Raw genomic sequence first — 16,794 nt, forward strand, 5'->3', positions numbered from 1 at the left:
CCAAATACTGGAATAACTAACCACTTTAATACCAGTGATCATTCTAGAACCAACTTTTACACACTTTCAATGACACTAACTAATCAGGCAGCCCACTTTATTTTTTTAAAGTTGCTATTTTTAGACAGCCGAAATCTGCCACTCTTATAGGTGCCACAGTTTGGTCAAAGGGCTAAACTAATCTAATCTTGCCACAGAACAGACCTCAACTACTTAGCAAGAGATAATGCCCTTACCTACAGAGTCTTGTGCCACCAAACACGTAAAAGAATCTTCAGGCTGGACAATATTTATCGTAAGGTAAATAAGTAATAATAACAATGACTAATACTTATGGAACATTTACTGTGCCAGGCACTGTTCTAAGCACTTATGTATTAACTAGACTAACCACTCTGTGGCAAGATTAAGAAAATACGTTTCACCTGACATCATATGAATAAGCTGTTTTTAAAACTGAAAGGCTTTCAATGTAAAATCTGTGATTTTAAAAAATGACAGTAATGTTCTTAAAAACTGCTTCCACTTCAGTGAACTCACCGTTTTCTGAAGGCACTTTGCCCAGTGCACAAGTAGAGCAGGCTGAAGGCCATGTTTTTCCTGGCCCCTTAGAGTGTTTATGTCATGCTGAACTAGAAGTCGCAATTTTGCTGAGGTTCCAGGTCTAAAAAAAGTTGTATTTAATAAAATTGATTTATAAACATGCAGTTCAACACTTACACGTATGTAAATCATCACATGAGAATTAAAAATTAAAACTTCACATGAGAATTAAAGTCCCTAGGCAATAAGTCAAAGGAGTATTCTTATTTGACTACTTACATTGCTTTTCTGTGGATTAGATTACAAACTGCATCCCACCAAGATTTCTGTCTTTCTGTGCAAAGCTGTTTACACACAGGAAGTGGCAAGCACAGAGGCTGATAGAAGCTGTAGTGAGAATTACACTTCTCCTTTAATTGTAAGTGGCTGGTATATATTACTCCAAGTAGAAATACCTGTTTTTATTTAAAGAAAAATCAATTTAAGTAGAAAAAAATCAAACAATACTCATAATGTTTAAGTTGTTAAAATCTCTGCTTACTTCAAGATCTAAAATACATATTGATTCAGGTGCATTTGTTTCAAGTCTTGAGGTTTCCTGGGGCAAATGATGAAAAAGCTGTTTTAGCCATTTTCGAATCGCAGGTAAGGCAGGCAATGAACTCCACTGTAAGCCAAGCCAGGTGAGGTGCTGAAGACTACCATTATGTGCTCGAATGGCACCTGAAATACAAAAAAAAATTGGCTTGAGGTTTTGGAAATCTTTGCGTCCCATCAGTTTTGCCAACATAAACAACTGACTCATAATAAATGTACCTTAATTTTATAACTGCTTTTCTATATCAGAGCACAGGGGAAATCTATGATAAGCAAAGTCTTATGTTCTTATTAGAAGTATTCAAACTCCATCTAGGAACTTTAATAAAGACAGTTATAATGGAAAACGTTCTTTTGAAGTCCATCTAAGAAGAAAAAAGAGCCTCACTAGAACTCAACAGAACAAAATCTACTGACAGAGGTAAAATAAAGAATAGCCACCAGTAAGAAATCTTGAAACAACAGATTTTCCTTTCAGTGAAGAAATATTAAAACAATGGGATACCACTACATTAGTCCATTAGGATAATAAATAGATCTTTTCCTCTACAAGAAATTCAATACTAAAAAAGTTATGGGCTTCGGAAAGCATAAATAGGCACAAGTTTTCTTGTAATATGGCAATTTGCAAGAGACTTAAACAGGCTCATCCACTTTATCCCAGTAATTCTGTTTTTAGGAATCTCTACGGGATAACTGAAATGGAGGCACTTTATAGTAAAGTTTTCATCAGCATTTTAATATAAGTGAAAAAACTGGAAACATCTTCAATACCCAACAATAAAAAGTGGCAAACAAATTATGGCTACTTCACTAAAAAGATCATATTGCCACTAAAAGTGATAGTTAGAGAGACAGGATGAGAAAGAATTCATGAGACTAATCATGTGTACAGTATAAACAACTATTTACAAGAAAAACATATGCCACCACTACAGCTACCCCAACCCCTCATACTACCCCAACTCTTCAAAAAACTTGCAAGGAATATAGGAAAATATTAAGTCATTATTTCTGGGTAATGAGATTATGGGCAATTTATTCCCCTTGTTGCTATTACTTGTCTCCTAGTATAAAAGGATTAAAATGCAAAATGTTTCCTTAGAAAGATACAACTTACCAACATCATATCGAGCCAAATCCTCAGGATCTGGTGCTTGTACATCAAGGTTTCCAATATCATCGCTACCAAGGAAAGATCTATCCTTAGGTGACTGACTAGAAAACAGAGCATCATATACAGCAGACTGCCCACTTTCATTGGCAAAGGATTCTACAACCTCTTTTAAAAAGTCTTGCTTGTCACGACTTAAGTTTAGCAGCATATGCCCTGAAAAACAAATTATTTCCATCATTTAAAAAATAGATTGTTTTTATTCATCTCTCTCAATAGTTTCATTCACATACCCTAAGGGGAAATAACATGACTATCTCAGACCCAGCCCTCCAGCCCAACAACCACAGCTGGACCCAAAAGGGTGCTGATGTGAAAAATGAATAGACTACAGTGTAACAGTATCTGTATCTACGTACTAGAATAAAAGGAAAGAAAAAAATGTGTGCGAAAAATACCAAAAGGATTTCCATTTTAGATGGAAAAGTGTGGGATTCAAGTGGCCACAGGAGAACAGGACCAAGCTCAAATTTTCTGACCTGATAAACCTAACTTCTAAACCTGGCTGGTCAGAATCATCCTTTAAAAAGCTTAAAAATTTTCTTTTTTTATTTCCAGGCCCCACTCCCAGAGATTCTGATTCCACAGATTTGGGGTGAAGAATCTATTTTAAAAAACGCTCCTTGGATGAAGTTCTAGGTCACATAACAACATGGATGCACCTTGAAAACACTATGCTAAGTGAAAGAAGACAGTTACCCAAAGACCACATTTTGTATGATTCAATTTATATGAACTGTCCAGAACAGAGAGATATAAAGAGGCAGAAAATTAGTGGTTGCCTAGGACGAGGGGGTCTGGAGGAATGAGGAGTGACTGCTAACGGGTACGAGGTTTCTTTATGAGGTGATGAAAATATCCTAAAATGAAAACTGCTTCTTACAGGAACATTTCCCCATGGAGTCTTCAGTTCACTGCTTGATTCACTGCCTGCGTGAACACCTGCAAGTTTCTGCCTTAACAAAGCCAGATAGTCTGTAACAGACCTTTAGGATCCATCCCAAATAGTCAAAACTGGGAATAAATCTAAAAATTCCAAGAGCCTAACAGAATGTGAATATATACCTTCTATCTCTGTTACTATGATGTCAGTTCCTTAAGAGAGAGATCCAGAACTTTTTCATCTTTATATCCCCCATAGTAATGTCTTAAGCAACTGATGAGTAACTTATTCTTAGTTTAGGAAGTGCTTTAAAATATTCTGGATGGAGGGACTTCCCTGGTGGCGCAGTGGCTGAGAATCCGCCTGCCAACGCAGGGGACAAGGGTTCGATCCCAGGTCTGGGAAGATCCCACATGCCGCGGAGCAACTAAGCCTGTGTGCCACAACTACTGAAGCCCACGCGCTCTAGGGCCCGCATGCCACAACTACTGAGGCAGTGCGCTGCAACTCCTGAAGCCCATGCGCCTAGAGCCCATGCTCCGCAACAAGAGAAGCCACCGCAATGAGAAGCCCACGCACCACGACGAAGAGTAGCCCCCGCCTGCCACAACTAGAGAAAGCAAAAAATAAAATAAACATTAAAAAAAATTTTTTTTAAAAAAGGAAAAAAAGGGCTTCCCTGGTGGCGCAGTGGTTGAGAGTCCGCCTGCCGATGCAGGGGACGTGGGTTCGTGCCCCGGTCCAGGAAGATCCTACATGCTGCAGAGTGGCTGGGCCTGTGAGCCATGGCCACTGAGCCTGCGCTTCCGGAGCCTGTGCTCCGCAACAGGAGAGGCCACAACAGTGAGAGGCCCGTGTACCGCAAAAAAATAAATAAATAAATTTTAAAAAAATATTCTGGATGGAGGCTCTAGCAGCTAGATTAAGGGGGGGGGGAGGGGGGTAAGCAGTTTCTCTACCCGGGAGCAAACAATATTTGTTCCTTTTAAAGAATATACAATTTCTTATCATTCTTTCTGTATCTCGCTCCCTAATCCAATATGGCAAAGAGAAACAAATGATTATGACAAATTATCTCCTGGACAGAGAGAAGATACTATCATAAGATGTGCCCAAACAGAAATTTTCTTTTCTTTTTAAAATAAAATCAGTTAAACATTACTATTACCTGATTGGCTCAGACGATCACAGGCCATCATTTCCAGTAGATTTTGTCCAGCTTCTCCTTTTATAAATTTAATCTTTGGTCTTGGAACCTGATCATTTTAGAATCAAAAATCTTAATTTAGTGATACTCACATTTTTAATAGTAAGATGTTCCTTTCTATTACACTGTACTTTTTCGATAAAGAATGAGCAGTTAGCCAATGTTAAACAGAGTTGGAAATCTAACTGCAAAACACTCGGAACCAAGAAATTTAGATAATCTATAAAAGATGCCTACGAAGAGCACTTCTGAGAAATTACTTTCTACTAAAAGCACATTCAAGTTACAGCTGGGGAGTACTTGGTTAGAGACCTTTTCTACCCTGCATAAACAGAATGAGAGCAGTGGAAGAGATGACAGCTCTCCATGATCTGGCGCTGGGGGGCCCATACTTGGAAATGCCACACTGTGGACAGCACATTTCCAGAGAATAATCTGAGATACCACTGGGATAACTGGGACAACCAAGAGAGTAAAAGGGCTCCAAGCCATATCCTATGAAGAAGAGCTGGAACAATTATGAATAAACAGAATGGTGAAAAGACAACAGCTGCGTTCAGATATTAGGAAAAGTATCTTGTAAAAGAAGGGCTAGACTTTTTAATAGCACTAAAAGGAAAAACCACCACCAATGGGTAGCAGCTTGAGAAATATTTTTACTCCATATAAGGAAGCACCAAGAACCAAATTATCCAAAAACGCAACAGGCTATCTTGAAAAGCAGCAAATGTCCATCACTGAAAATGTTCACTTCCAGAAAATGAACACTTACTGGAGATATCCTAAAACTTAACTATATGGATGGTGGGTGTCTAACTGCTGTTAAACCTCTAATGACTTTCTTAAATTGGTAGTGGGAGTATTTGATACAACCTCTGTGAGGCTAGAAATTTGGCAATAGCTCTAAAACTTATAAATGCATAGATACACTTTGATCCTGCCATTCTTCTCTCAAGAATTTATTCCACCCGCAAATTTTCACATGTGAAATGGCATAAATTACTCGTTGCAGAATTATTTTGAAGAAGCATAACAAAAAAGTAAAACCTGGTATCTTGGTTTTAGGGCACTGGTTTAAAGAAACCCAATCTATGGTACATCCATAGAATGAAATAACATGCAAACGTCAGAACAAATGAGGGTGCTGTACTCATGCTATGTTATCTGGGCTGATATGGAAATATCACCAAGATATATTTCATGGAAATAAAGCAAAATAAATAGAATGTACAGAATTTCTTCTTTCTGTATTTTCTAAGAGTGTGTGTGCATAAAACATTTCTTGAAGAAGTCATAAGAAACTAATGACATTAGTTCCTCCAGGGAAGAGAAGTAAATGACTAAGGAACAGACACAGGAAGGAGTTTTCACTGTATATTCTTACATGCCACTACAATATGAAACCATGTGAATATAACCACCTTTCCAAAGATAATTTTTCAAAATAAATATATTACTTATGAACCTAAAAACTTCTGATTTTGAATTTTAGAAACATTAGTTTGACCTATGCTTTTACCCAGAAGTTTTTTAAGCATGAAGCCAAACTTAGTCATCTATAGATAGATGTTGAAGACCACAGAAAATAAGAAACAAAATGTGACATAATTCTTTTTGCTTTCAAACTGACCTCAATTCATAACACTGGCACCTTTTCCAGAACTACTCAACCACTATCATTTGGGACTAGTAAATTAGTTATGAATGTACTCAGTCACATCATCTCAAATCAACATTTCCTCATCTTAATTAAAAGGTTTCAAAAGACGGAATTCCCTGGCAGTCCAGTGGTTAGGACTCGGCGCTTTCACTGCCGAGGACCCCAGTTCAATCCCTGGACAGGGAACCAAGATCCCGCAAGCTGCACAGTGCGGCCAAAAAAAGGTTTCAAGAGAGAATTTGCTTAACTAGCTGAAACACAGACACGCAGATCTTCAACTTAGGATGGGGTTATGCCCCAATAAACCCGTAAGTTGAAAATATCCTAAGTTGAAATGTATTTAATACACCTGACCTACCTTCAACGTGCTCAGAGCACTTACATCAGCCTACAGTCGGGCAAACTCATCTAACGCAAAAAGCCCATTTATTGTAAAGTGCTCAATATCTCATGTGATTGAATACTGTACTAAAAATGAAAAGCAGGACTGTTCCCGTCTGGGTACAGATGGCCGTAAGTCTTCATGGTTGTGTGACAGATGGGGGGTGCAGCCTGCTGCCACTGCCCAGCGTCACAGGAGAGTATGTACCGCGTATCGCCAGCCCAGGAAAAGATCAACATTCAAAGTACAGTTTCTACTGAATGTGCAGCACTTTCACACCGTTGTAAAGTTGAAAATCTATAAGTCGGACAATCGTAAGTGGGGGACTACCTGGACTCACTAGAACTACAGCAGTCCCCTAAGCAAGGGTCTGAAAACCCTACCATTAAAAAAGTTAGCCTCACGCAATCAATTAAGAGGGAGATTTAGTTTTTACTATTTAAAAAGGTCAAAGTTTAATACAATAAACTAATGAATACAATAAAAAAGAAACAGACTCACAGATATATAAAACAAACTAGTGGTTACCAGTGGGGAGAGGGAAGGAGGGAGGGGCAAGGTATTGGTGGGGAGTTAAGAGGTGCAAACTATTATGTATAAAATAAGCTACAAGGATATACTGTACAACACAGGGAATACAGCCAATATTTTACAATAACTATAAATGGAGTATAATCTTTAAAAATGGTGACTCACTATATTATATACCTGTAACTTACTCAATACTGTACATCAACTATGCTTCAATTTTAAAAAGGCCAATGTTTAGGATGGTTGACTGTGTGTTAACTTAAAAATACACATTTTTAAAAAATTTAATACATTTTAGTTTCCATTAAAAATAAGAGAACTGTCAGCTACTTGAGGATTCTATAAAAATATTAATCATAAGTACCTTTTAGTGCTTATATAAATTAGCAAACTTCATTAACTTCACTAATTTTCACTAAAATATATTCCTTATGAACCAAAATGCTTCCACTGAGCACACCATAGCACTGTGGACCACATATCAACAGGTTTTTAAAAGATCTAGGTAATATGAACTAGAAGGAGGAACACTCTCTAAAAGTAATTCTATAGTGAACCCCTTTTTCTTTCTCTCAGGCAAAAGATTATTCTCCAAAGCTAACAATAATTTTTACAAGCTGGGCTTAATTCATTTTTTGGAAGACTGCTCATTTCTTTTCACTTCAGAATTACTAGAAGCTCACTAAAGAAAACATTAAAACTGCAAAAATGAATTAGGGAAGGGAAAAGAGCCAGCATCTCATCATCTAAAAATAATGGTTAATATTTTGGCGTATTTTCTTCATGTCATGTTCTATGTATAAAGAAGTTTCATGTTTCCAAAGATAAGTAAGTATACTGCTATACATTAAATATACTATTAATGTTGTATACATATCACATACGCATGTTTTCAATTAACATGTTGAAATGCGGGTGGTAAACACATTCTTCGATCATAGCTTACGCAACCATACCCCAAAATTTACTTACTTAGTTTTTCGTCCAAGTTATGCCTATCTTTTTGAATCAAGTTTTATCCATACTTGAGACTATTTCCATACTACAGGTTCCCAGAAATGGCAAAGTAAAAAGATCAAATTCTTCAAATTGATCTTCCAAAAAGCCATAGCAATGCCAACTGCCACCAGCAATGCATCAATGTACCTGTTTCACCAGCCTCACCAGTACTGTATAAATCTTGTTACTCTTCACCCATCAAAGTAACTATTTCATTTTAATTTTACATATTTACCCATATTTTCATTACGGACCAGGACACACCTCCATGTGAAATACAACAAAGTCTCACTGAAATGTCAACTGCATGCAAAACTGGGAGTGGATTACCTGAAAGGCTATGAGATAGCACAACGCAGCCAGCTCAGAGAGCGCTCGCCACTGCACGTCACTATGCTGACCCATCTTCAAAAGCAGAGAACCAGCATGCATGTAGAAATGTCCTCTCACTTCGAAGAAAGTAGCTGAGAGTTCATCATTTCCACCCACACAAGATTTCACAGACTGAAGAGCACTATCAAAACTGTAATATTAAAGTATTAAACACACATTAAACTACTGCATTGTAAATAATCAGTTTCATTATTTAATTCAAAATAAAATAAAACTATTTCAAGCTTCATCTTCCACATTCTAACTCTTAATAATCCATATTGTTTTATGAATTATAAATCATCTAGCGCTTATTGTTATTCCACACACTTCCTATACTTCAAGCTTAACCTCTAGAATGTCTTATTCCAAAACATCTTCTCCATCATATGGTTTTGTTATTTAATTCAAAGTTGAAATTTCTCAAATTAAACATGCCATTTTCAAATTATAATAACTAAAATATGTGCATTATCAATACCATAACTGCTCTTCTTACTATACACATAACTAGAGATAAATAAATTATATTTCTCACTATTATTTGTAATCTATGTATTAATGCTTTTGAATCCCCCCGCCCCACCCCCAGTCCCTGGTGCCAAAAGGGTTGGGGACCGCTGCCCTAGAGGGTCTTAACACCCCTCCTAGGGATCCATGAAGTTAAAATTATTTTTTAGTACTACTAAAAAATTGTCTCTTTCTCCTTTATTTCCTCATGTAACCAAGTTTTTAAGTATATAACCACACCAAAATCAAAAAAACATAAAAACCTAAATATTTTCTAAAATGACCTAAAAGTTCAATTTAGTTTTTTTTGGATACTCCCTTACCCTACCCATGTTAAGACACTAAGTACTTCCTCAAGAAAACTAACTCTACACTTCAGTGAAAAGAATTACTTTTCAGACAAATGGAGAGTGTAATAAACCAGGGAATGTCAAACTTTTCCTATAAAGGGCCACATACTAATGTGGCTTTGCAGGCACACCACCTCTGTCACAAGTGCTCAGCTCTACCACTGCAGTGTGTAAGCAGCCATAGATAACACATAACAACGAGCATGGCTGTGGCCAGGAAAACTTTATTCATACAATCAGGCTGTGAGCCTTGTTTGGCCCACAAGCTCTAGTCAACCCCTGCTCTAAACTAACACACAAATCCAAATGATGTTTCTGTTCAGCGGAATTTATTTTAATCAAGTGGAGATACTGGTCCTCAAAATTAAAACGTGGAAAACAGAAAAACCATGTATTATATTTTAGTTATCTTGTTGCTAAGCTAAAACATTGCTTTCTGAAGTATCAGTCACGTTAACAGCTTATACTAGAATATCTGACAAGAAGTTTATTCTCTGATTTTCAATCAAGATTGTATCATTTTTTTTGAAACAAAATATGGAACAGCAGTTAGAACATTCATTTTCAGGCTCAACTCTTTACTAAGTATGCCAAAACTAAATATTTAAATATAATTTAATAAAGCCTAAGCAGTAATACAGTTCTCTAGAAATCAAAGTCACACAAAACCAATTACAATATCCCCACAAAAGAAGATTCCTTCTAAGTAGTTCATTATGTTAACTATTACCTCTGGATATATTACAGAAAAAATAATGCTATTAAGATGTTTAGACCAATGAACAGAATTACCACAAACAGAAAATCTGTAGCTGACACCGAAGTACTCTCTCCGTAGGTCAACATACCTCTCCAACAATTCCCTGCTCTCGTGCACATCTCTCGTGGACAGTGTGAGAAGCATAAGGTTAGCATAGGCTAGAAGTAAGTCCTGATTGGTTGCTCGCCAGTTACTTTTATCAGACTCCAAACACTGTGAAGATTCCAGATATTCCTATTTTGCAAAAAGAACTCCAAGTTACAAAACTTTATCATGTGTTACAAAACTGAGTGCTTTATGCCTACAAATTCCTTTGCCCATTCCTATGCTGTAAAACCATGTCGATTTTAAATCAGCCTATAAAAACACCAAAAAATATATAAACATATTTCTCATATTTATTTCTCCAATCCACCCATTATAAATTGAAATCATGGTAGCAAAAATCTCATTTCACAGCTGCTATACATAAATGAAAGAAATTTAGGTCTTGGAAGGCAGCGCTTAAATACAAAGGGATATATGGTAACTGTCCATCAAGAAGTGTGAGACCCAGCAGTTTTTACCTACCTTAAGGGTCTGTACAACACAGGAATTCCACTCTAAACTTGAACGCAAGACTATGTTTCTCTCTGCCTGGTGGCAGTGGGCCACAGCATCCTTCAGTCTATTGTTTGAGCGATACAGCTCTACTAGTCGGATGTTCATGTGCACATCATCAGGTCTTGCATAAAGTTCTGACTGAATCAAGTCGAAAAGTTTATTCCATCCATCTTCACCTTTACAATCTAAAAGCTGTTCCTATTTTTAAAGAACCGTTAATTAGAGAAACATCTGTGCAACTTTAAACACATCATGGCTCCTATGAGCATCATCCCACTGTGTCTGGCTTTAGTAAATTCCCACTCTACCTACCTCATTAGCCCCTCAGAGTCACTTCCAGCCCAGAAGCTAAACCTCAAGAAATGTACGTGGGGAGAAACACCTGGGATGACACAGCAGCAGTGGCTGCCCATGCTCACCTCAGAGTGTGCCAGGACGACCGGCCTGCGTCCCTGCACACTCCGGTCACTACCAGACGCCTAGCCTCCCAGGAACCCTTGCACCAGGGTCCTCACCCTCAATGTGCTCTGCATCTCCCTAAGGCTGACTCATCTCTGCCCACTCTGCTCCCACTGTGGAGCTCCTACTGCTCTGCTATCTTCTCAAAGTCTTCACCTTCTGGCCTTTCTGAATGGAGTCCCATTCCAAGACAGCTGCCATCACTTCTCTGCTAGCCTACGCACAAGTAGAGGAGGTGGGGGTCTCCCAGCGTCACCACCACATCCCTGCTCCTAACTCTGTTTTCTAAAGGACTTGCTATCCGGCTACTCCTGCCAGTCCCCCCTCATTAGCAACTGGAATAGAACCGTCTTCCTTTATCCCTAACAACTGCCACTGTCAGTGGCAACTGAGAAGTGCAAAAGACACACAATAGCCTGGGCATTCTGCTCTTTAATGACCTCATCTCCAGTGCTCCACACTCCAGCCTCAGCCATCCATTTGGCCAAATCTGTATTTTGATCAAAGCGCTCAGACCACCACACCCTCTCATTTTCCCACCTCACAGGGGCTCACATACCCTCACTGCCACATCTCTTTGCCTCTACCACCTGAAAAGCTTTCAGTACACTGACATCACTAAGTTTTAATTTTCCATGAAATACACACATACACTTTCCTTCCATGTCAAGCTGAAATGCCACAGTCCCAACAACCACAATTACTCCTTACTTATAGATGCCTTCAATTAACTCTCTCCACCTTTCCTTGGAGACCCCGCCACCTGCTTCCTCTGCGCCCATACATGAACAGATGAACAAGTGAGTGTAGGGCATTCGGGAATTTGGGAAATCACAAGCAAGCTAACTGATTTACTTTCATAATCTCAAACTGCCAAACTGGTAATGCCTAGAAAAAATAAAGCCCTATTTTACTTCTAATAAACTCACTTTCTCCATTCCCTGAAGAGTTCACTTCATATTCCTCTTTCCTCCAACTCTCACTTTCAACTTATGATCACACCTCATCCCCCGCAGAGAAAATGGAAGCCATCACCCCTAAGCTCCACTCGACCTTCCTGCACTCACCTCCCCACCCCGCCACCTCGCAGACCATGCTCGCCATTAGTGCCCTTTCTCCCTCACCAAGCTCTCTCCTCCTGGATCAGTTCCGTAACTTACACTTGGTGTGTCTATAACTGCAAAAAAGCCCTAGACTTCAATTATATGTTTAAAAATAAATAAGTAAAAAATCAACACCATTATGGATGCTTTTCAAAAATTCTACTCTCGGGACTTCCCTGGTGGCGCAGTAGTTAGGACTCCACGCTCCCAATGCAGGGGGCCCAGGTTTGATCCCTGGTCAGGGAACTAGATCCCACATGCATGCTGCAACTAAGAGTTCGCATGCCACAACTAAGGAGCCGGCGAGCTGCAACTAAAGGAGCCTGCCAGCCACAACTAAGGAGCCCATGAGCCGCAACTAAGACCCGGTGCAACCAAATAAGCAAATAAATAAGTATTAAAAAACAAAAATTCTGCTCCCATACCCAAGAGAAAATGCCCTCTCATTAATAATATTGAGTAGTTTTGTTCATTAAAGAAATGTCAAAAAGCTATTTACTGTAAGTCAGCCTTAAATTTTAGGAGAAATAGAATTACTTTGCTAGATAGCTACAAATCTCATGGATTTCTATCCAAAAGATGGGGGGGGAATCTGACATAAGATTTAGTTTTAGACAACACTGTCTTTAAAGAGTCATTAAAGGGAATCAGGATGCTTTAGAAACATTTAACTTTGGTTATACTGCAAGAAAAATAATCCCCTCCCATTTATACATGGTCCATAATGTCACAATGGAATGGATTGTCATGGCCAATAAGGAAATTATGTTTGAGGCATAAAACAAAGATAATAAGGTAAAGAAATCTACACACTGAAACCTAACATTTTAGATTAATTTTGTTTGTTTGTTTTTGCAGCATGCGGGCCTCTCACTGTTGGGGCCTCTGCTGTTGCGGAGCACAGGCTCAGCGGCCATGGCTCACAGGCCTAGTCACTCCGCGGCATGTGGGATCTTCCTGGACTGGGGCACGAACCCGTGTCCCCTGCATCGGCAGACGGACTCTCAACCACTGCGTCACCAGGGAAGCCCCTAGATTAATATTTAAAATCCAGGTGCTTATCACAGGGAGAAAAACTTAATGTTACTAGTATTTATCTCTAGGGGTTTTTAAAACACTTTTGATTTAAAAATCTGTGCACAATTGCTCATACCAGGTTTGTAATCGCTAAACATTGGAAACAACCGAAATTTCCCTCAAAAGTAAATGGTTAAACTGTGGAACACACCCATATGACAAAATACTACTCAGCAATAAAAGGAAGGAACCAACTACTGACTGATACACACAACCTGAATGGGTCTCAAGGGCACTGTACAGAATGAAAAAAGCCAACCTCAAAAGGTCACCCGATGCCTGATTCTATTTATACAACATTTTTAAATTACAAAATTATAAAGACAGAGAACAAATTCACAGTTGGCAGAAGTTAAGGACGATGGGAAGGAGAGGTGGATGTGACCACAGAAGGGCAAGCATGAAAGACGCCCTGTAGTGATGGGGCAGTTCTGTCTCTTGACTGCAGTGCTGGTTAAGCAAATTTACACACATGATGAGACGAACAAGAACTGAACACACACTGCACCAACGCCAAAATCCTGGTGTGATATTGTATTATAGTTACATTAAGAGGTAACCACTGGGGAGAGCTGGATGAAGTAAACTCAGGACCTCTCTGTGCAATCTTTACAACTCCCTGAGAAAAATCTATAATTATTTCAAAATAAAAAAGTTAAAAAAATTCTATCGGAAACATGTATAAGTCGGGATGGAGGGGGTCCTGTTAAAAACAATGTACACTGGGACTTCCCTGGCGGTCCAGTGGTTAGGACTCAGCACTCTCACTGCCAGGGCCCAGGGTTCGATCCCTGGTCGGGGAACTAAGATCCTACAAGCCACCCAATATATTGGTTACAACCCAACATACACTTAAAATTCTGTTTGCCTAGTATATTTGGAAAGACTTTCTCCAGAAGAGTCACTCAGTAAACTATATTTTACTCAGTAAAGAAAAGCAAGCAGAATGAGTTAATATATTAGCAACAAGTTTCTATCATTTTTAGAAATTACCTATAATATGCTAGAGAAACTGTCTTTTAACTTTTGCTTGAAAACCTCACTATCCCATAACACAGTCCTTTCCAAATTTAGATAACAGTTCTTTAAAAACCTTATAACTCTGAACTGCCACCCTATGGGTAATTTTCACCCAATGAAGCAAAAATTTCATATCAGATAGAAGTCAGTTTAATTTTAGCTCCACCATCTAGCTAACAAACCATAAAATCCCTAAAACATTAATCATTCCAAAGGGTAAATGAGATGCCATGTGTGAAGCAAACTCGTACCTAATGAAAAAGCATATTGTGATAATGTATGTACTGTGAAATGGCTTCCACAATAAGTTAACGTCCATCACCTCACCCAGCTACAAATTACTTTCTCTTGTGATGAAAACTTTTAAGACCCCCTCTCAGCAACTTTCAAATGCACAGTGCGGTACTGTTCGCTATAGTCACAAGCTGTACTTCACATCCCCAGAACTTATTTATCTTATAACTGAAGGTTTGTACCCCTGTGACCCCCTTCACCCATTTCCCACACTCCCCATCCCCACACACACCGGTTTAAAGGTTACTACTGAAATCACTTAAACTCCAAATATTAGAAATAGCTGTGTCTTAAGTTTTCCCCAACGGCTTTTATTATATGCTTTCTTTTGCTTAATTTTTTACCTTTAGTTTATAAATTGCAGGACTTCCTGGAAAAAGTTTAGCTGCTCTTTCAACCCAGTATTTAGCTCTTCCATCACTAACATCATTTTTACAGAGCAATTCTGCAATCTTCAACACAAGATCTTTTTGTGTTGGGTTTAATTCCACTGAACGCTGATATCAAAAAAGAATTAAGAAATTAGTAGGATTCCTAAAGTCCATACACTCATACACAAGAATTAAAAATTTATCAAGTGACTCTATTAAAACTCTATTTCTAAATGACAGCATGTTATTTCAAGGCTATTAAAGTGTCTGCAAGTTTTCTGAAGATGAATTAAAAAAAATTATCTTTTTATTTGGTAAACGCAAAAAAGAAAAGGAAGAGAGGGAGGGAACCACACACATAAGAACAGCATTTCTGATCATGGTAAACTTGAAATTTATAGGTGTTAATCTTCTTTTACAATTGCTAATCTCTTAATGATAAAATACAGCATTCTTTGGGCTAAGAACTTCAAAATCTGTTTCAAGCTGTTTCACTTAATAGTACGATGATACCAGTGCTTGTTTTCAAGACATCCATAAAATATATGTGAATTATTTATTACATAAATTAACCTGGGCATTATGTGTGTTTGGCTATGCGAAGGCTATGTTTTAATCTTACATAGTTTACCTTGTAACATTCAACTGCTTTCTCTATGTTTTCCTCCACTTCATAAAGAAGGCCGAGAAATCTGTGAGCTTTGGGATCCCTTTCTTGTACGTTAATGTATGTAGATATATATCTGTTTAAAAATAACAATAATATAAAAACAATCTTTAAATTATCACATTTAGAACTGCATTTAACTGCTGAGAGAATATCTTAAGCCAAGCAACCACTAAACTAATTTATATTGTTATTCTAATTCTTGACTACCACTATTTAAAGTAGAATATGCAGATACTGAAAAGCATCCAGATAGAAATAATACTTAAACACAAACACATGTACAAAGTTGACAACATACTCATTTTACCATTAAATGGTACATTTACCAAATTTTTTTTTCTAGTGTTACCCATTCTTAAGAAATGAACACATAAATTACCTTTTTTCTATTATTACACTTTGGGAATAGCACTAAGTTTTGCACAGACATTAGAAAGTGATTACAATAAATCTTTAAACTATCATAATGCAAAACACTAAAGAGCAACAATTTCCAAATAACAACTAAGAGAACGTATTCACCTTTTAAACAAGAAAATAACATCTAACGGGACTGTACCCAGCTAAAACAGCACAGAAGAAAAATCACTCACTACACCACCAAATGCCGGTGACTTCCATTCTCTAACTCAAGTGACAACTAAAAATAAGCATATTCTAGGTCCAGTGAATGTTATCACAGGAGATATTAGACCAAAGATCAACACTGGAGGAAAAAGTGTCATATTAATAAGGAACAGGGTTAACAGGCCCAATGCTGCCAGTTAAATAAAGGCGCTAACACTTTCCTTATCAGAATTTTCATCTTCCCGTCAATGCCTTTAATAGCCTGCCTCCCTCAGAATTTCCAGCTTTAAGTCACTATAAATCAGGAAATCAGACTACCAAGCTTCTTGGCTCTATGGTGAGACAAAGCCTCCCAGGATCACCTAATCCAGTCAATTAAAGATCTTTTACACAAGCTATTCTCCTGCCCAGGAATTAGTTTAATTTTGTATTCATTGCCATTTTTTTCCAGCTGATAAAAGTAGCAGATATCTAACCAGGAAGAAATTAAGATATAGGCATGGTTCTCTTTTATTCTAACCCAGAACAATCTTTAACGAAAATTTAATGCCAAACGATTTCTTGCCCTGGGTGTAAATAAGCAGCAGACATGCAGAAAGTATCATTCTAGACTCAACTTGCAGATGGAATCCAGACTAGTTCTTATCACCAATCTGAGTGAT

At 38.0% G+C, this 16,794-nt stretch overlaps 1 protein-coding gene across 3 annotated transcripts in view; it reads right to left on the bottom strand.

The window, feature by feature from the left end:
* Window positions 1-16,794, bottom strand: part of RGPD4 (RANBP2 like and GRIP domain containing 4) — a 54,136-nt gene that overhangs the window by 32,153 nt on the left and 5,189 nt on the right. For all 3 annotated transcript variants that reach the window (XM_033401654.2, XM_033401653.2, XM_033401657.2), the window contains exons 3-12: window positions 15,527-15,638; window positions 14,869-15,021; window positions 10,539-10,769; window positions 10,057-10,202; window positions 8,307-8,499; window positions 4,366-4,453; window positions 2,261-2,470; window positions 1,085-1,266; window positions 823-998; window positions 541-664 (exon numbers count right to left, since the gene is read on the bottom strand). In XM_033401654.2, the coding sequence (XP_033257545.1) occupies window positions 541-664; window positions 823-998; window positions 1,085-1,266; window positions 2,261-2,470; window positions 4,366-4,453; window positions 8,307-8,499; window positions 10,057-10,202; window positions 10,539-10,769; window positions 14,869-15,021; window positions 15,527-15,638 (1,615 nt within the window). The remainder of the gene's footprint in view (window positions 1-540; window positions 665-822; window positions 999-1,084; window positions 1,267-2,260; window positions 2,471-4,365; window positions 4,454-8,306; window positions 8,500-10,056; window positions 10,203-10,538; window positions 10,770-14,868; window positions 15,022-15,526; window positions 15,639-16,794) is intronic.

The sequence above is a fragment of the Orcinus orca genome, chromosome 13 (genome assembly GCF_937001465.1).
Source record: "Orcinus orca chromosome 13, mOrcOrc1.1, whole genome shotgun sequence".
In the NCBI taxonomy this organism is placed as follows: domain Eukaryota; kingdom Metazoa; phylum Chordata; class Mammalia; order Artiodactyla; family Delphinidae; genus Orcinus; species Orcinus orca.